This window comes from Gadus morhua, chromosome 3 (genome assembly GCF_902167405.1).
Source record: "Gadus morhua chromosome 3, gadMor3.0, whole genome shotgun sequence".
Lineage (NCBI taxonomy): Eukaryota > Metazoa > Chordata > Actinopteri > Gadiformes > Gadidae > Gadus > Gadus morhua.
This window is the reverse complement of record NC_044050.1, coordinates 7,777,688-7,798,706: the sequence shown is the minus strand read 5'-3', so window position 1 is coordinate 7,798,706 and position 21,019 is coordinate 7,777,688. Positions and strand designations below refer to the sequence as shown.

General features: G+C 41.6%; 3 protein-coding genes across 4 annotated transcripts; all 3 read left to right on the top strand.

Annotated features, from left to right (window-relative positions):
* The first annotated feature begins 2,397 nt into the window (after positions 1–2,397).
* fdx2 (ferredoxin 2) lies at positions 2,398–5,464 on the top strand. Its single transcript, XM_030352324.1, has 5 exons — positions 2,398–2,595; positions 2,941–2,992; positions 3,300–3,406; positions 3,513–3,600; positions 3,853–5,464. The coding sequence occupies exons 1-5, from the start codon at positions 2,409–2,411 to the stop codon at positions 4,007–4,009; spliced, it is 591 nt and encodes a 196-aa protein (XP_030208184.1). The 5' UTR covers positions 2,398–2,408; the 3' UTR covers positions 4,010–5,464.
* A 149-nt stretch (positions 5,465–5,613) lies between these two features.
* On the top strand, positions 5,614–15,578 carry zglp1 (zinc finger GATA like protein 1). 2 transcript variants are annotated; one of them, XM_030350682.1, is made up of 7 exons: positions 5,614–5,764; positions 5,851–5,895; positions 6,612–7,918; positions 8,191–8,395; positions 9,406–9,497; positions 14,176–14,269; positions 14,755–15,578. In XM_030350682.1, exons 3-7 carry the CDS (start codon positions 6,625–6,627, stop codon positions 14,888–14,890), a joined length of 1,821 nt encoding a protein of 606 aa, XP_030206542.1. In that variant the 5' UTR covers positions 5,614–5,764; positions 5,851–5,895; positions 6,612–6,624; the 3' UTR covers positions 14,891–15,578. The 2 variants fall into 2 exon arrangements, with proteins under 2 accessions (XP_030206542.1, XP_030206541.1); XM_030350681.1 differs by having other exon boundaries at positions 9,388–9,497.
* Positions 15,579–16,353: 775 nt separating this feature from the next.
* LOC115540684 (forkhead box protein D2-like) lies at positions 16,354–17,762 on the top strand. The gene has a single exon (XM_030352172.1). The coding sequence runs from the start codon at positions 16,476–16,478 to the stop codon at positions 17,418–17,420; it is 945 nt and encodes a 314-aa protein (XP_030208032.1). The 5' UTR covers positions 16,354–16,475; the 3' UTR covers positions 17,421–17,762.
* The last annotated feature ends 3,257 nt before the right edge of the window (positions 17,763–21,019 follow it).

Sequence of the window (21,019 nt, the reverse complement as noted above, 5' to 3'; positions counted from 1 at the left end):
ACTCACCAGGGGAGAGAAGAGTCCTCACACTGCTTGCACAACGAGACACTGATACACACAGCTGCTGGCGGGCCTACCGGCGCGCACACACACACGCACACGCACACACAACTTTCAAACATAGGCAAATTTCACTTTCACAGACACACCCAGAAACACCTACGCACACACAGATATAACAAGACTAATATGCAAAATACATGCATACACCTACCCCGGCATGCATAAATACCCTCACACACACACACACACACACACACACACACACACACACACACACACACACACACACACACACACACACACACACACACACACACACATAGACAAAACAAAGATACTCCCTGCCGCCACAGACACACACACACACACAAACATACATCAACACGCACACAGACACAGGCACACAAACAAACAAAAACAAACATTAACGCCCACACACACAAAAACAAATATAAACACACATCAACACACACACATACAAGCACACACACATACAAGCACACACACACACACACACACACACACACACACACACACACACACACACACACACACACACACACACACACACACACACACACACACACACACACACACACACACACACACACACACAGGAATGACCATATACACGTGCAATCAAATGAAAAGACAAACAAACACACATATACACAGATAGAAACAAAGTTAAACGCAAACTGACAGACACACAGTTACACACACCAACACACAACGCAGTGGAAAAGATAGGGTAATCATAGACACAAAAACGCACACAACCAAAGATACACATAATGCAAACATTGATAACGTGCACAGATACACGTTTGCAAAGGACACATAATGCATTACATTTTAACTCCCAGCATGAGTGTCAACAGAGAGATGAGTGAACGCAGAGTGTGTTCATACATGTCTCCAGGACCTTTGCCTCAATCAGTCTCAAAAACATGTCCTTGATTGTGTCTGAAACCGATTTATCTTCATGGTTTAGCGATGGCTTTTACAATTGCACCATCACATTGTTGTATTTTATTTTTTAAGACATGTCAAGATCTGATCTGAAGCATACGACTACAAAGGATTTATTAGGGCATTTTTCTTGCAGTCTGTGAAAAAAAACAAAAAGATTGGTATACAATATAACTTGGAAGAGAAATTGGTAACATCCTAACACCTATCCAAATAGCTCTATGTAAATGTTAAAAGGCCCCTTGCATGAGATATAGAGTTACACCGACCAAAAGAGGTAGAGCTTGCAGAAACAGCTAGGGGTTGAATCACCGTTTAAAGTCAAGCAAAGAAAGACCCCAGACTCTCTTACGCACACACACACACACACACACACACACACACACACACACACACACACACACACACACACACACGGATTCTTGCAAGACTTTACTGACACACAGGTAAGCTATCCCACGATGCCTGTATGGGTGGGTGTCGGTGTGTGTGTGTGTGTGTCTGTGTGTGTGTGTGTGTGTGTGTGTGTGTGTGTGTGTGTGTGTGTGTGTTTCAGTGTTTCAGTGTGTGTCCCATCATGTGGTTCAATGCAAGTGCCTACATGTGTGGCTTATTACGGGACTGCAGTTTATACAGAGTGTGATAATTTACACAGCAGAATGTTAGATCTTGCCGCACATCATCCAATCAAAGGACCGCCGAGGGAGACTTGCAGCCATTTATGGCCATCTAAAGAGTTGGGGTTCTACATGGCCAAATGGGGATAGCTATACATGCCTATAGAACAATTTAAAAACCTTAGCATTCCAATTTTTTTTACAGGATAGTAAAAGGAGAGATGGTGTGTGTGTGTCTGTGTCTGTGCGCGTGTGCGTGTGTGTGTGTGTGTTATCTCCTTATTTTTCGTTTTGTTTTTTTTACAGTCACTGAAGCTTATAAATTTGAAAAAGAATGCTGTATCTGGTAGGCCTTAAACTCTGATGTGAAACTGGCAAATCTCTCTCTGTATCTCTCTCTCTGGCAGCCAGGGTAGGGTGACAGTAGAATTTGAACAGGCTCCAGACATAACATAACACCTCTTTTCACGCAGAGCTGACCCCACCCCAGTCACAATCATTGTGTTGTCTGACTTCCACCTAACATCAGATAAGTTATCTTCGCCTCCCATCAGGTTTTAATATCAAAAATAATGTTAGTTAATTCCCCTTTTGTGGTGCACTACACGGCGTTTCTAGTGAAGGTGAAGCTCTTACCAGCCACTCACTGAGAAAATGCAGGAAAGGTCGAAATTGGATACTGGTAATTTCATTTGTGTCGCATGAACTTGTTTGAGGCACCCCCTGGTGTCGAAGAAGGGTACAGCAGTGAAAGACGTTGTCAACAAATGCCCCTTTACTATTGGCCGAGTCAATCCATGTGATCAAAACAGGAGAATGGCGGCGTCCACTGCTGTTCGGTCGAGCATGGGGCTGACATTCAGACTTTCTAGAGTAATAAGACAGTGCAGTGCATCTCCTTTTTATAGATTAAATAGCTGTGTGGATGGTTTTGCCCTTCTTTCGAAGCAAGGGTTCCCAGGTGGTCTACAGACACTGAATCGCCAGTTGCAGACTACGATGGGTGAGTTGCAATCAGTTGCAATACTTTAGTGGCGTATGAAGTAGGGTTTTGTAACTGAGTGTCCATCCCCTTTCCCATTGCTGTTGGCAGTCAATGTGTCGAGTCATGGTGATTGTGTGATTGAGTCTGTCGTTATAAGCCTTGATTAGAACTAAATCAGCATGTACATCTCGATGTACAAACACACATATCCATGTCAATCGATGAACCTCATGAGCACTTGTTAACGGTTGCGTAGTCATCATCCAAATGCCTCGCAAGTAACTTTTTACAACGTACTAAAACCATCAGCTTGTCATTTCATCTATCAAACAAAAAAACGTATCTCGTTGATTCCTCTCAAAGGTGTTTGTCACAACGACGTGGGGAACTCCAACGCAGAGGACCCAAAAGATGTGTAAGTAATGTGTTAATAGACATTAGCCTACTGTGATTTCTGACAACCACGGCTATGGAAGCTTCTATACTATCAGCTCTGTATTGAACTGACTTAGATTTTGAATTCAATAGTGTCATATACTGTTTTATGTAGAGCTACTGTAGTAGCTTAGTTGGATATCATCCTAATATTAAATGTAAAATCATTAACTTCACTTTACAGTATCGATCAAAGGTGAAAGCATGCTACAAGGTCAACTTGTAGCATGTCTCATTGAGAGAATGCAAAAACGGGATAATAGATAGTGATTGGTTTCACTGCTCAGGGTGAACGTGGTGTATGTAGATCGCTCCGGGAAGAGGATCCCAGTCCGGGCCAAAGTGGGAGATAACGCGATGTACCTGGCTCATAGGCATGGAATTGAACTTGAAGGTAAGAGGCACTGTCTTTACTATAGCTTCCACTTAAAAATGTTTTATATATATATGAACAGTATTTACTCAACACATGTGTAATAAACTCTCCCTTCATCCAACAGGAGCGTGTGAGGCCTCTCTAGCCTGCTCGACGTGCCATGTATATGTGAGCAGTGATCACTTAGACAAGCTACCAGACCCTGATGAAAGGTGAATTTGCTTTAATGGGTCTCAATGTAGCCATGGGTTGCATTGCATCTCTTGTAATTGAGATGACTTCTCCCCAATCCAGTATGTTCCCCTGTCCTCTGTATGAACACCGAATTCTGATGCCATGATGGATCGCTGGGGACTAAACTCGTTTTTTTAACTACTTTCCAATGTCGTATTGAAAATGACAGATGGTCTAGTTTACCACCGTTATGGTAAACTAACAAGATATGACCCCTGTGCTCCTTTTAGAGAAGACGACATGCTGGACATGGCTCCCTTGCTTCAGGAGAATTCCCGACTGGGATGCCAGATCATTCTGACTCTGGAGATGGAAGGCATCGAGCTGACCCTGCCCAAGGTCACCAGGAACTTCTATGTGGACGGCCACGTTCCCAAGCCCCACTGAGGAGAAGCCCCGTCTGGTCGGAGTTGGCTTCAGCGATGGGAACTTAAGTTAGACAAGACGGTTTGGCTGGTGTACCCGTGCCCCTGGTCCCAGTTTACGCCCAAGGAAATGACGTCTCTGAAGGGCCACAATCTAAGGAGTCAAATGTAAACACTGCCCAGAAGGCCATGTGGTTTCTACTTAAATTGGCTGATATCCAGTGTTAGCTTGAGGGATAGCAGCCATGCTAAACGCTCTGCTAAGCTGCTATCGCTATTTCTAGTTGAAAGAATTCTCACGCAGAGGAATTGAGGTCAACTTCCATCATCCAATCTCACAAAATGATCTTTGTTCAAAGCTGTTTGTTTTTGCCAAAGAGCCAGCCAAGTCAGGTTTTGGCAAAAAAACATTTATGAGATTGAATGAAACATTCCATGTTACAACTTCTAAACGTCAAGTACGCACAACTATCAATACCATGTTTTTCATAATTTATGCTGTTTTATGTCACTTGTCATGTGCATATGAATGACTAACAATATTTTTGTATGAAGTGACTTAATATAAATTTGACTTAACTTATGTAGTCCTACCTTGCAACATACTCAAACAGGGAGTACAAAGAGACAGATTTCCATTAGATAAAAACCTACAAATAATTATAAAAGATATATCTTTGGTGATAAGCCACCTCTTGGTTTCAAATCATTTTAAGTGACTCTGATTAAGTGATTGCTTTTCATTGTTGACATGACATTACCCACCCACTAGTATTAAGTAACTCTCTTATATGTAGGCCTACTTAGAATATTTCATGGTACATTGTCAAAGACAATACTGTTTGATAAAGAAACACCCATTTCTGTAGTTAAGTGACTAGAGGCACCTATGGTTATCATCTATTTCTTGAAGCATCTTAACTGTATAATTCCAGCTCTTGGGCCACCAGACTCAATTAACACGTATATCCGTTTCAATGTGCAGAAGGATTCAAAAACATTAGTAAAACCGAAAATGGTATAAGGCATTTATTTTATGCTTGATTTCCTTCTAAATTCGCCTGAAAGAAATATGTATTTTCTTGATCTTGATTTGTCTCAACACGTGCTTGTTTCACTGGATCATTTTTCTAATTAAATATATTTTATATTAGTTTGTTTTCATCAGAGAGCATGTCCTACTTTTATCGTTAAAAACCCTGTTACTGTCGAATTGCTTTTCTTCTAAATCCACTGGCAAATGCCCAAACAGTTACCTCAACTTATGAAGAAGTCCGACACGCGGATGGTTCAGCAGTGGATTCAGTCGGCATTTGGGTTTAGGGGCCTGTTAGAAAAATGTCCCGAAACAACTCATTGAATATACTCACATGCAATTGTATTGTTTTAACGTGTTGATGTACTTTACCCACTGGATACATGCGTGCAATAAAATAAAGAACATTTCGAGAAATTGGTCTTAAGACGAGGCAACCAACAGAGGACTGAATTAATTGTGCCAAATGATTGTGCAACTTCAAACGTTTGTGTGAGGTGTGCAGAGATGTAGCGCCGTTATGCCCTTACCTTGGGGAACCAGAGCTGCTCTATTAACCACTCATTTATTCGACAGCCGCGGACGCAATTAAAGTAAACGAATAGCACCTGGGTGACCTATAGTCCCAAACACCAAAAGAGAAATGGCAGTTGTCGCTATTTTCAAATTAGTAATCTAGTGTAACTCAATTTAGGCCTACTTGTAATCCAAACAACTGATAATCAGATATTGTGATCTAGGGTAAGTATTTCAATGCATTACAATTTTACAAAATTGACTTTATACCTTGATCTATAGTGTTTTGACCGCGTACCTAAAATGTGCAGGCTCAGTTGTTCATCCAAGGTGATCGAACGATCTGGGGATCAAAAGTAAGTGATCGACGCGCACATCATCACATCCAATTTGCACACCATATTTAAGTCGGCATACAGTGAATGTTTGGAATTTTGGGCGAAATGTAACCAAATATCAGCAAGTCGTTACCATCAAAGTATTGTCACCTTACACGCGCATCCATAATGGGCTGGCCTGCGTTCCTCTCGAGAACTAAGAGTTCTGTACCGCGAAACCCAGAATTATTTGAAATAACTAAGGCTTATACAAAGGAAAGCCTACATGTACAGAGCTCCATTAGGGTGAAAACAAGAAAGTAGCCCCCTCAATAGGTGACTTAAATTGGAGTTGAAACGCCTTACAAGAGTTACTTATAGAGTTAAAGCGGTGAGCCAAATCGACATTTCTAATTGCAGGTTATTTCAAATGCTTAGGTAATTTGTATCGAAAGGTTTGGAATGCAAATAACGAAATGGTAGCATACAATCGAGCAGGTTAGCAGTGCAATATAATAATATATACGGGATTCAAATCGGCTACATTTCAGCTAACGGTTTCATTTAAATTTGTCCTGCATGTTTGTTAGAGCTTAGATCGTTGTTTAATTTTTTTTGTTGGAAACAGTCGTTTGGTTCGGTTAGGTTGGCTGACTTTAACATTATAGTGGATTAATTAAAAGGGGAATGTGTCATATGATATGATACATAATCATGTATTTGTTTGTGAAAAATTCTCTCCTTTACCTACTTAGACACAAGACGAACATGAGCACAACGGTAGATCTACAGTCTGTGTCTACCCAAAACAATAACAAGACTAATGACACAACGGATCCTGAGGACCAATCAGCCACCCAACCCATAATCCTTCAATTCCTTCAAGAGGCCTCCAAACTCGCTGCCCCAAGCCACAGAAATCTAGGTGGCTCAACCTTTGACCCGGTTACCAGCGACCGAAAGGATGCTCACCCTTCCAATAATTGTTTGGACGCATATCCTCAACACAGCTGGGCCCAAACGTTTTCCTATGATGGGGAAGAGAACAGTGGCATGTATATGATTACAACTCACATTGGGCCCGACCTGCAGGGCAGCAACCCCTGGGAGGTGATGAGCCTGATCAATCTGCAGTGTGAGAAGCTTCTACACCACAGAGGGCAAGGAGAATCAGACTGCACTTCGTCCTCTTTCTCTTCCACTTATTCAAATTCCATAGCTTACCCATCTCCCTCGGAGTCTGACGCATCGTTGCGAGGGCAGGGGATTCTGGAATGTTCCTCTCATGCTGATGTTCAACATGAGGACCTTCTGTTTTTCACCAGCAGAGGAGGCGAGAGCTCTTGTGACACCCCCCCTATGGACTGTGACCTGGGTGAAAGTTCCAGCGAGAGCCTCGATAAATTTCCACTGCAGTTGTGTACGACAAACGCAAACATGAGCATCCTCACTGAAACTCAGCCCTATGACGGCAGGCCGCTTCCTGTGGATGAAAACAATAGCTTGCATCCCCAGCCTGCCCACAAAGCTTCAATGGAGGTCAAGTTGAGTGTCGCCACAGGGTCAGAAGGGGATATGTCAGGGTCCGAGGAGAGGTCTGCTGAGTTGGGTCCCCGAAGCGGGACCTCTGAGGCTTGGCCACAAACGCATCTCTCGCTAACAACTGATGATGCTTGCGGATATATGGCCGAACAGCCAGCCTATGAATCAGACAAGGTGGTTTGTTTAGGACACAAATATTTCAATGCAGTGGATCTATTGACCACTGACACCACTGTGGCCCTCGACGTCAAGTCCAACCTTCTTTTAACCTTTGACCCTCTGGATAATGCCGGCACATGCACTTCGATGCCCAAACCCCCTGTATGGGCCGTTTTAAGAAATGAAGAACTGTCCCAGAACAAAAGCCAAACAATTGGCAAAACCCCGGTGACAGAATGTATAAAATACCATCTGGATCAAAATGCAAAGCAGCCTTCGATTACCCAGCAGTCGTATTTTACCTGGACGAGAGACTCTGAATCTACAGACCCTCAACAGTGTATAACTTCATCTAAAGCAGGTAGTGGGTGACTGGCTGAAAATACAATCTTCTCCTTTGGTTATTGTAATATAGCACTTTCTCCATGATAATATTATCCTTCATTCATCATGTCATTTATTTTTTAGATTTATCATTCGTCAGATACTATACATTAAATCAATCATTACTAATTATTCCAAAACATATAATCCTTAAATTATGGATTATGATTTCATAGGCAGCTTTGATGTTTAAAAATGATGAATCATCTAAGGTGTTGATAATCCTTTCCTATCGCCTGGGTATGCCAGCGGAGGACTTCCATACCCCTGCAGGCTCCCAAAAGTGTACCAGCATGGCGTCCGTATGCAGGGCTAATACACGCAGGAAACAGCCCCACCCCAACCGGAGCGCCGACGCCACAGACCCCGACTTCCAGGGTGTGATGTTCCGCATGCAGGGCGAGCTCGACCACAGTAGGGGGCAGTGTCGACTACTGGTCTTCTCCAAGTACAGGTGAACATGTTCTTCAGTCCAGAAAATAAAACGCATCAGGTTGTATTTTTTTCTGCAACTGAATATTATGAATTCGTAAACGGTTTCAAAAGGTTTACGGAACTCACACTACTAGTATGTATGTGTATACTCCTTTCTGCCATTTTTTATTTAGTCTATTTGTTGCTGTTGCATTTCTATTTCATTTGTCCTTATATGAAAGTATAGTATTGTTCTCTTTTTGCTTAGACTAGAGTTTTCGCGCGGGCATTGCGTGCACTCAACCTCTAGTTGTAATTAACAGGGGTAATTGTTCAATGGAAAGTGTAGCATACTATGCATGCAAATAAATTATTAAATAGTTTTTACTGTTATTCAGGGCTGATAAGTGCATTGACATTTTAAAATGCAAGGCAACTACTATTGGGTAGTTGAAAATAATATTCATCATTGAGATTAAACATCTCTTCCAGTGTCCTGGCCAAGACAGGCAGTAGTAGCCTACAGTCACACATAGCATAGCCTACACACAAAACATAAGAAAAATAAAACAACTAAAACAGTCCGCAGGGGTGTTGTGTTGACGTGCGGTGTGTGCGAGTGCTTGTGTGTGTGTGTTTAGTGTGTGCGCATGTGTGTGCGTTTGTGTGTATGTTCTTACCTGCGCGTGTGCTGATGGCGGAGCCGTTAAACGTCTTACCTGTGTGTGTGTGTGTGTGTGTGTGTGTGTGTGTGTGTGTGTGTGTGTGTGTGTGTGTGTGTGTGTGTGTGTGTGTGTGTGTGTGTGTGTGTGTGTGTGTGTGTGTGTGTGTGTATTTCGGTGTGTGCGTGGTCGCGCTTGGCACTTGAGTAACTTGAGTAACTGGTGCGACAGGCCTGCTATTATAGTGGTAAGATTTGGTTTTGCCACCTACTCTCCATGCTACAGTATTGTGATCACTCGAGGTATGCTACCAATACACATTAATTGTGTGGTGCAGCCGGAATATGTAATTGATTCCTACTTGTAACAGGATTTCCTCATCACACAGAAGAAAACCAAGGCGGCGGACACGGCCGTCCCAGAGCTCCCTCAGGAGCAGCAGCTCAGAGGAGGACCTGGACCTGTCAACCAGCAGTTCCAGTAGGTTCCCTTTCTCCCCTCTCTCCCCATCTGCCTCAGATGAGTAAAACTACTCTGCCTTGATAGATGAGCTCCAATTTCCAAGTTAGTCTTCTGAATACAGGTTTGACATATATAGCTCATGGGGAAATAGTAATGTACTTTTTTTTTTTAAATGGTTGATTACCCCATTATATTTAATGTTAAAGAACAAGTGAACCAACTGTTCCTGTTGGAATTTGAATACTATGGGCCCTATCTTGCAACCGGCACAAATGACTTTCTACACTGACGCATGTGTTGTTGCTAGTTTGCAACTGGCGCAGAGTGTTCTTTTCCCTCCACCGCCACACGCCTGTAAATTAAGGAATGAGCTTGCGCCCCAAGGGGCGGTTCGGCAAAAGGAAGAGGCTTGTTCTGGCGCAAACCTGCCCTGGTGCTATTTTGCAGTTTTAGAAATTGCGCCACAAACCAGGAAATACCTGGTTTAAAGACAGTGGCGCGTTGTTCAGATGCTATTTTAAGGGCGCATGCATAATGTTGCTTGTGCACCTCGCGCATACTTTGCTTCTCTCATCTACCTAGCCACACATTCTTGCTAAATTATTTGGGAAAGAACAGCTGATACAGCGGTAGTAACTTGTACTTTTAATTCAATGCATCTGTAAACACCGTACAGCAAATACATATTTTCTTGACACAGACATCGTGTACAAGCCCATAACTTTTAGGATTGATGAGTATTTGATCGTGAGAGAAAACTTTTTTTTACGGCGAGTGAGTGTTAAAAAGAATGAATGAATGCAGGCGTGCGTGTGTGTATGTATAAAAGAGTTGATGAAAGCGGGTGCGCGTGTGTGCGTCCATCTGTTTAAACACACGCAAACTAAACACGTAACGCATAATGCAGTCTAACACAAGTCGATAACGATAATGGATACAATACTTGTAAGAAACTATGTTTTTTAATGTATTGCGTACGTCATTAAATAGAGCCGCATGCAGTTACCGCATATCATGTGTGTGTTAAGTTTTCTTTGTCGAAATTTATTTGAGGACTCAGTGTTACTGAAGTTGTGGAAGAAAACGCTATTCCATGTGCGAATTAGGCAATAATATTTGGCCATAAACTGAGCCATTTGAAGTTTGAAATTCATGTGGTCATGCATCTGTCTCATCGGAGACTGCAAGCGCGCTGTCAAAATATAAACTTGTCAGATTCAAATGCGCTCATGGCTCTTAAAGGGGATGGGAGATGGCACTCTCATTAGTTTATTGCAAGTTACGCCCAAACCACACCTACGGGTAATTAGGCTACTTCAGACCAACCCTTTTTAGATTTGCGCCATGCGCAAGAGTCATTAATGCGCCGGTAACATAGCAACATCGCCATAGAACCGCCCACAAATCCACTTGCGCTTGGCGCTTCTCACTCGTGTTTCAGACCGTTAAAATAGGTCCCTAATGAGGTAAAAAAAAAAAGAAGGTGTTTTGGACTGACAGTTCTAGGAAGGAGGGGCATGTTACGACCCACGGCAACTTTAGGATGCTTATTACAATGAGTGAGTTATAATGAGCGACGTTGAAATGTGCCACATGGAGTTAAACTGAGAAGCTAAACCGTCAAGCAGACATCAAAATATATCGTCGCTCAGGCGGAGCTCCACACATCCACACACCGTAGCGTTATACTACAGATGTCCGGGAAGCCTGACCCTGACTCTGGCGGGATCATCAATACAATGGCTGTCCAGATGGGCTGCACATCCGCATATCTAGACACACACTGTGGCGCTATGATATAATTGTACGAGAAGCTTAACCCTATCTCGGACAGCACAGTCATCCACTGCCCAGGCAGAGCTCCACCCATCCACGCACGCTTGTGTCCCCTCAATTTGACGTCGATGAGTATAGGACACCTCGATTGACAAAAAGACTGTTATAACTTAAAACTAGGGCCCGACCGATATTGATTTTTGAGTGCCGATGCCGATTATTTTCAGAGAAAAATTACGATTACGATTTAATCGGCCGATTAAAAAATAAATTAAAAAAAAGTCTATAAAACGTAGTTTTTGATACCTTAAATATACTTTAAACACTTTTGACGAATATGTGAATTGAATGCAGAACCGTGAGCAGTGACTAACACGTGCGTGCTGAGCAGTATGGTCTCACCGTTGGAGTCTACAGTATAACAAATTAACATGGCCTGGGACCTAAAGAAAAACAGGCACAACATGCTCAAACAACGCGTCTTGTGTACATTGGTGAGGTGAGCGCGCAGCTGCCTGAGCGAGCATTCTTTCATGTTGCACGGAAAAATTAAATCTCCTCTTTTTTACTCCAGCTAAAGTTGTTAGTTAGCAAGGCGAGTAGGAGCGCAATCTGCAGGATACTAAGCGCAATAACATTTAAAAAAAAAAAAAAGAAAAAAAAATCGGTTGTAATCTGCGTCTTTTTGGCAGATGTCAATTATTTTCAAAAAGGCTATAATCGGCCGATTAAATCGGCAGGCCGATGAATCGGTCGGGCCCTACTTAAAACTATACCTACGTTTCATTCTGAGTGGAACGTTCACAAAGTGTTTTGGTGAGACTTGCAAAAACATTAGATTTCACACCTGTTTTCTTTCAAACACGGTCTTATTTTAGTTGGTGACAAAATGGTATCGATTGCCATGTTCAGAATCATATAAGAGATATTACCACTTTTAAAGCAATAAATAGAAAAACCGTTTTGGTTTAATTACTAATTAATTAATTGACAATGACATACCCTAGGGTTGAGGTACTTCTAAAATATATTCATTCCACCAGATGGCACCTTAACATATAATATTGTCACTCAAAAGCAAAATACTCTACGCTAAAACCCTGCCACAGCTTTGACAGGTGGAAGAATTTTAATGAGAAACAATAAAGGGGTATTTAGGGAAACTGTTGTGGAAATAGCCTAAGCCTCTAATGCCTAAATATAGTCCCTTCATTCATCCAGTTTAATGGATGGGTAGAGAATGAGCAGGAAACATTTCTGCTCTGCAACCAATTAACAAACCCTAATTTTTTTTAATGAGCGGCTATGTTGCCATTTTCATTATTTCCCATACAGCATTTTAAATTGGGTTGGCTGCCACCAGTATTTAAAACAAAAACATGGAATCAAATATTTGTCGATATTCGATCTAACTGTTCTTTTACAGTTGGGTACATTCTTTTGTTTGATGTCTCAGTGTAAACCATACCGTATATTCAGATCCAAAGGAGTACTAGGAAGATGCAGAGAACCCTAAGCTCACTCTGTGATGTAATGCAGATGTTGAGCCTGGTAGTGCTATGTGCCCTTGGCAATGAACGAGGAGACTTTAAAGTAAATACTTTATACACAGACCACATGGCAGCAGGGCTTGAAGTCCAATAGCACAATGGTTTCTGTCGTGCCCTACAAAAACCATCCCTTAAACATCAAGGCCATTGTAATGCTATGTTTTGCTGATTGCCGACATCCCCAATAAAGCAGGCAATTGCAATTACAGAAAAATCCTTCTAGTTTTCATGGCGGCTATTGCCTGTCTAGAGATCAGTGGATTGACGCCTTGCTTTGGCGACTTAGACCAGTGGTCAGGACGAAAAATTGGGTCACAGCAGGCAACCAGGTGGGTCAGGGTCAGGGGATTGCCACAGTAAGATACTTACCGTCTTGTCAGTTTAACTTGATCAGTTATGTATTTTGAGGGGGGGGGGGGGGGGGGGGGATAGGTGATGGAGAGATGAATACTGTTTTAAATAACAATATATAGAGAGAAATGTTAACTGGTTAACTTTATTGACATGGTTATTACATGGTTACAAATATTTGGTCGGCTAAGGGGCAAAAGCTCCTCCACAGTAGGATCATGGCATGAAGATTTTGGGGAACCCCTGCCTAAGTCCCACTAGGGTATAAAAGCAGTTTAAACTGACAAGTCACAATACCCACAGTTACTGTGCTCGCAGTGTTCTTTCTAGAGTTGTGTGGTTGTGTGTATGTGTTTTGAAGGAGTGGCACTGCACACATTGAGGGGTTTGTTTTCTTTGTCTGCCGACAAAGACAATAGTAGAACAACACTGTTGCCTTTGATCATTTTAACAGAGGATGTGGGCACTAAGGACTCATAGAATTATTTTGGCCTTGTCAACACAGTTAAAGTTTCACATCCCTTTTAAAATGCTCTCCCAATTCCTCTGAAGGACGTTTTTAGATTTGACTTGGTAGTCCTTTGAAGCCCACCACTTATACTTTGTTGTACTATTATGTGTCTGACAAGGCTGGGTAATGGTCGATTTATTGCATGTAAACAAAATGAGGGCTTGTTGTCAAGTCCTTCAATCCCTCCAATTTCAGGTTAAATAAATAAATAAATGTACCCTGAAAGTGAATAAATAAGCATACAACATAGTCATTTTAAATTACTGTTACATTATTGTAAACTCTGCTATTTGCATGAAGTATAACAAAATGTTTTATTTTATTGAATGCCGCTTGTTTCATTGTGTTGACTGATGGATGTTGATCTGTGGCCTCTGAAATGTAACAACCTGGCCTGTGAGTATTTAAGTTGTGTGTCTGGACTGGGTAAGCTGCAAATGAATTGCTCTTCTTGGGAAGAATAAAGTTGTCTGGACTGAACTGAACAAGCTGTCTTACCCCTGGCCAGAGAGCAAGGAGTGTGCGTCCTGCTGCACCAAGAAGACCCCAATGTGGAGGGACGCGGAGGACGGGACTCCGCTCTGCAACGCCTGTGGCATAAGGTATGACGCAGCCCTCAAACAGAGTTTACAGACGGCCCTCCACCTCTGGTGGAGAATAGACAGGTTTGACAGTGGTGCCAGCCAGTCGATGTCACTTTCATTAGTTTGTGGGGAAAGTGACATCACCCGGTACTTAAACCAATGACGAGTCATTTTTTGCGTAACCAAGGTTTGCCACTGGCTCTGAGGTTTGGTTTGGCTCGCCTCTTCAAAGTGGGATGAACCTCTAAGATCACTTGAGGGTGCGTCACTGACCTGAGCCATTCTGAGCTGGTAATGTTTACGCCAGGCTTATAGTGAAACGCGCCCATTTCTGCTATTATTTACCTGAAAAATTCTAATGCGTGACATATTGTTTGGGCATTTTTGGAGGAGGCCAGCATTTTATTATGCAAGTAAATGTTGTCTGTAATGACTGCAATACACTGAATTACATTGGTATTCCCATCTGCCATATATTCTCCCTCTGTCTGTCCCTTGAACAGGTATAAGAAGTACAGAGTGCGATGCGTCAACTGCTGGCACATTCCTAGAAAAGAGGGCAACACCCACTCACGCTGCCTCAAGTGTGGAAACTCTGTACTGCAAACCTCAGCTCTGCATAAACACCATGCCTGCTAGGGCATACACTGGGGAGTGGGCAAACAGGTGCCACACACACACACACACACACACACACACACACACACACACACACACACACACACACACACACACACACACACACACACACACACACACACACACACACACACACACACACACACACACACACACACACTATGTTTATATACAATTAAAATGCCTGGCTACAAATAGTGAGAATGGGATGAGCGGTACATCCTGCACACTTAAAGGCTTACTACTGGGAAGGATTTAATTGTAGGGAATTGTAACCATTTGCCTTTTAGACACACAATAACAACGATCCGGTACGAATGGTTATGTGTGTATCGCATCTATTCAGATCAGTTCATCTTTTTTTCATGCACATGGTATAAAGAGTTTCATACAACTGTTTACCCCTTTATGAACATTTGTTTACAAAACAAGACCTACATTTAATGTACATGCTTGTCTACTGTATTTTCAATACATGATTGGTCTTATATGTGCAAACTAATTGCTTTCAATGGTACACACTGTTGTTGTTGCTGTTTTGAAATAATATTTATTTGTTGTTCTGTTTTTTTATATAAGTTTTTATATATTATTCTTTGGCTAAGAGGTGCACTTTTCTTGCTTAATTCTAAACTATTTAAAAAAGTTCTGCAAAAGTGTGCATTAAAATCTGTGATGAAAAAGGCTGCTTCTACCTTCTCAATTGTTTGGAATATTATAGAAAATCTTGTTTTGTCAGCATATGAGCTGCTGCTTTGGATGAAAAGTTTCCCCCTAAAGTTGCATTGTAAACGTCTTTATTGTAAACGGGAGAATTATCCTCTTGAATAAAGCCTTCTCCAGAGACACTGCACCCGTAGCCTGTGTGCTCCCCGACAATAATACGCAGAGCTCCAATGAAGAATATGCATTTTAACAGAATTGCGTGAAATAAAATGTGTGGCAGTATCCTTTGCTGTGTAAGGCATAAGAGGATATCATGTTTTGTTGGCTGTATTTTAGGAGGACTTTATTTAAACAGTGGGGCAGGTTTTTACCAGTTGTATTTGTTTGAGAGTCACAGACCACCCAGTAAACGAGAGCCATAATGGACCAATGAGCAGAGCCCAGCCGCCTCCATAAGGGCACACTTAATGGATATTTTCCTATTGGCTTTGTAATTGAATTAATGTCAATAAAAATGAAAGATTGCGATCTCCATAGCTTTTAAAGGGTCCGATTTAATTTGCTCATACGGACTTTATGAAATGTAGGCATAGGATACATTGTCACCACACCCTTTTGATTGGTCAGAAAATATTTGTCAGCGTTAAGGGAATAAATATCCAATCAAAGCACATGGCTGTTGTGGCATATGGCTATCCCACCAAGGCCAAAAGCCAATGGCTTTCATGAGGATGTTTGTAGGAGGAGTAGGCGGAGATATGCATGTTGCGGACTGGGCTAAACATCGCCACGCACAGTCAGATGATGACTCCATCCTTGTTTTTTAAAATGAAAAGCGAAAGGGGTACGGGTACCCGCCACGGTCCGCAGAGACTCTGAACACCTCTGTGGGGGCAGGTGCAACCAGTTCCCTGGGAGTATGACCCTGGACAACAGACTCATGGAGGAGAAGGACTTTGGCGCGGTAGAACACACAAAGGCAAGAAAAAAAAAAAACAAGGACTATTCACTGCTGGAGGAAGACGGGGATGGCTTGGAGCAAAGCGCTGCGTCCTCCTTAACTCCAAAGTGTCTCGCGGAGCAGAGTTTGGCACAGAAGACTCACGCGAGCTCAGGCGGCACCGCGGCTCCGCTGAAGCCACCGTATTCATACATTGCTCTTATTACCATGGCAATTCTTCAAAGCCCCAAAAAACGGCTTACCCTGAGTGAAATATGTGATTTTATAAGTAATCGGTTTGCATACTATCGGGAAAAGTTCCCTGCGTGGCAAAACTCAATTCGTCACAACTTGTCTCTAAACGACTGCTTTGTCAAAATGCCCAGGGAGCCCGGGAATCCAGGAAAGGGGAATTATTGGACGCTGGATCCGATGTCTGCCGATATGTTTGAAAATGGAAGTTTTCTTCGGAGGAGAAAGCGTTTCAAGCGGCCACTCTTCCACGTTGGCGCGCCGAAGGACAGCGGGTGCTCTGCGCACGAGCGCAGCCCCGGGTTCCCCGTGTACGGAGCGCGCAGGGGAGTCTCTTGTCTGCAAGTGCCCAGACTAGAACTCTACCAGGATATGACCATCGAAAGTCGTCCAAGTTTCCTCACGAGTCCCAATGGTGGTCCTCCAGTAGGCAGCATTGTCCCGGCGCTCTCATCACTTTTCTCCAGAACATCGGGCAACCCAAAGACGTTTCATCCTTCGTTTGATCCCTTTGAACCGGCGCGTGTCTCCCGTTTTCCTCCGTTTGGCCCGAGCTCCTTCCTAGTGCCTCCGGTCCCGCTGCACGGGATGTTGCAAACGTATCCTCCCGGGGGGCCTCCAGTCCGAGTATCACAAATTAAGCTCTCTCTCCGGCCTCGGCCTTACCCATAAACTCTTGAAACACCTTGGGAATTAATCTGACTGCGAGGCTTCTTCATTGTGGTTAAAGAAAGCTACGTTTTCTTTTTTAGACTGTTGACATGTGTAGAGTTGTATATTCAAGCCTTGACAATTTTCAATAGGTCTATATTTGTATAGGCCGAATTGAACGTCTCATTCACAAAACAATTGATCATTTATTTAAATATTATCCGGGATTCTTCATGTTTTTATTATTTACACCCTGATTCATTTATAATTTAACATTTTATAACAGTCCTTATTATAGGCCTAGCCAATTACATAAATGCATATGCAAATAGGCCTAACATACATAAACTTCTCTCTCTCTCTCTCTCTCTCTCTCTCTCTCTCTCTCTCTATATATATATATATATATATATATATATATATATATATATATATGCTTTAAATATATATATGTTGTACTAAAAATAACATTTGTTTATTTAGGTGATCAATTTCACATTAAATTGAGCAAGATAATCTTTCGGTTTCTTACAGAAACAAATCTAGGCTTGATAATATCGATGTATAATATATCGATTTATTTCTGACCCTGCTACTATCCTCACACTAATCAAAAATAGGTATTCTAAAAATGCTTAAAACATGTTTCAATCACCAGTTTGCAAACTTTTATCGGCGACATTTTAAACCCTGTTTAAAATAAAAAGTCAGAATATTGTTTTATTGCAGCCCACGTTATTAAGTTTATTGTCTTTCACTTTAAATGTCAGTGATTTGATGGATGGGCTGTTTGAGACATCATGTGTACACAACTGCACTCCATGTGGGCTCTTTATTCACTCATTCATTGCAGGCGTGTTTGTAAATTCATCAACATGTGTTTGCAACAAGGAGTTCTTTAACCGAAACAGTCCTACTATGTTTTCATGCCCTTCATTGCACTAAGAACTAAGGGAATAACACATGGCAATATGGTCTTGCTTAATTTTTGTCTTGTTCGGATAATGTTTTCACTAACAAATTCCAACTATAGAGCTCAGCTGAGTTGCTACATGTGTAGGCCTATTAACTATATGACATATAGGACAAACCTGTTGGCATTTGGTCCTAATTTTATAAATAACTTCCTAATGAATAGACCTACATGACCTTGATTCTTGGGCCTATCACCTTTTGGGTTCAGTGACAATGATTTTGATATCTGAGCTATTCCCATGCATTACTTTGAACTAATAGTCATAGTCTGAAGAGAGGAAAACAATATCTCAATATTATGACTGACAAAAATATTTAGCCTGCAAATAGCAGCCATGTGGTGTCCTGTGGTGGTCCACTCTAACCCCTGTGTTTGACTTGATGACCCCCACCTAAATGTCAAGTGGATGACGGCTACATTAAACAGCAGCACCACTCATGATGTAGCATTAGCTCATCATTTGTCTATCTGTACATCATGGAGAGAGAGAGAGAGAGAGAGAGAGAGAGAGAGAGAGAGAGAGAGAGAGAGAGAGAGAGAGAGAGAGAGAGAGAGAGAGAGAGAGAGAGAGAGAGAGAGAGAGAGAGAGAGAGAGAGAGAGAGAGAGAGAGAGAGAGAGAGAGAGAGAGAGAGAGAGATTTATTTGAAAGAATCACTGGTCAGCAGACTATTTAAAGCATTAAAAAAGCCAAGATCATATTTTCTGCATTTTGATCAGCATATATATGTTTAGAGCATTTGTAAAAGTTTGTACGATTCGTGGTGTATTTTTTTTAGTCCAGTACATCCGTCAAAAAGCCCAGTTTGTCGGTCCACGTGCTGTACATCCGAAACACGTTGAGCAAGGCAAGGCACTATGAAATGAAACCTTGAGGAGTAAATAGAAGCAGATCTGGACGAAGGACAACTGGATTTTGTCGGCTACAGTATACCCAGACTTAGAGATATTCTTTGAAGTGGCACCAGCATTTGGTTCTATTTATTTTTTTTATTATTTTCCCTTTCCTGTACAACTTCATCCCACAAACTTTTCTTGCAGAGCTGCAGTGAAGACCTATCCAAGACATGACACCTGGACATTAATCTGGAAACACACACACACACACACACACACACACACACACACACACACACACACACACACACACACACACACACACACACACACACACACACACACACACACACACACACACACACACACACACAGATTTTCATATACATTTGTCATCCAAAGCATTTATTGAAGAAACGATATTCAATAACTTAAATTGTTCATATGGGGCAATGCATCTGTTATTTATTTTTTCTATTTATGCCTATATAAAGGCCTATAAACGACCACACACAGTTTTTGGTTATTAAGTCTTGTTTAGCGGACCATTTTCTGTCATCACTGTAAAAAATGTACGTTGAGGGCCAACTTACCTCAAACATTTTACGCACAACTAATTGGTATCGTTGTGTTAATGGTCTTGCAACAAAGCCAGTTCTATTTCCAAGTCACTCATGCATTTCAATTAGAAACATATGGCATTTTTCGTCGCAGTAACCTCAAACACCGTATGCCTATACGCAACATAATCGGAACTTGGGAACACACAACGCAAAACAAAACGGTAAAATCCTACCGTTAAATCTTTATCGGTCGTAATGTAGACCTCACAGGTTTACAAAAATGTTGCAGATATTCTAACATAAATAAAAAAAAACATTTATTTTGCAACTAAAAAATAAGAGGTTCAGAGCTTGATAATACAATTAGGCCTATTGATTAATGACAAATACATTGCAAACATATGATGTAATTGCTTTCGTTTATCACCTCAGTCGTAAGGTGCAGCATTTGGTATCATTTCAATGTTCTGAAAAAGCTTATGTGGCCGATTTTTAGTTCTTCTGAAAAGCACACATTCTGGAAAGATTCAAGATTCAATACTTTAATACTTTTTTTAATTCAAGGTAAGTTGTTAGGAATATGCTGTGTAATAATATATAAAAACTTATAATTCTCCCGTCTGTGAGCCTTAGCAGTGATAAGAGCCATTCAGTGGTCCAGTTGGAGTGGTGGAAGTGTCGCATTGAGGGGAAAGTATTGCTGTTTCTTAAGCCCTAATACTTGGTGCTGCACTGTATAACATTATATTTAGATATGAATACAAATACTAGCAAATACGCCATTCAACTTTATAAGTCTTTGTTTTCTATCATGTTCATAATAATAATGACAACAGCAATCGGAATATATATTTATAATAATAATAATACAAATCGTGTTATTGTTATATTAATGAATAGCATACTTGGCCTTAGACACCGAAACTCATGTTTAGTGTGTGTGTGTGTGTGTGTGTGTGTGTGTGTGTGTGTGTGTGTGTGTGTGTGTGTGTGTGTGTGTGTGTGTGTGTGTGTGTGTGTGTGTGCGTGCGTGCGTGCGTGCGTGTGTGTGTGTGTGTGTTTATTAAGAGTGGAGGGGGTGGGGTCCTTGGCTTTAGAAACATTGTTTCTCTAAACCTTTATGTTTTGGTGGCACTAGTTTGAATGCTTTCCACTTACACGCTCACTCCCTTTTTACCATAAAAAATAGCTAAAATGATGGCATTTATGTACTTCAGCAGAGTATTGAAGCATAATCGAGTGTAAC

Coding starts and splice junctions, on each gene's coding strand:
- zglp1 (XM_030350681.1), top strand. CDS start 6,625: ATGAGCACAACGGTAGATCTACAGTCTGTGTCTACCCAAAACAATAAC. Junction 7,919..8,190: donor TATAACTTCATCTAAAGCAG/GTAGTGGGTGAC, acceptor TGGGTATGCCAG/CGGAGGACTTCCATACCCCT. Junction 14,270..14,754: donor TGCAACGCCTGTGGCATAAG/GTATGACGCAGC, acceptor TCCCTTGAACAG/GTATAAGAAGTACAGAGTGC.
- fdx2 (XM_030352324.1), top strand. CDS start 2,409: ATGGCGGCGTCCACTGCTGTTCGGTCGAGCATGGGGCTGACATTCAGA. Junction 2,596..2,940: donor CCAGTTGCAGACTACGATGG/GTGAGTTGCAAT, acceptor TTCCTCTCAAAG/GTGTTTGTCACAACGACGTG. Junction 2,993..3,299: donor GCAGAGGACCCAAAAGATGT/GTAAGTAATGTG, acceptor TTCACTGCTCAG/GGTGAACGTGGTGTATGTAG.
- LOC115540684 (XM_030352172.1), top strand. CDS start 16,476: ATGACCCTGGACAACAGACTCATGGAGGAGAAGGACTTTGGCGCGGTA.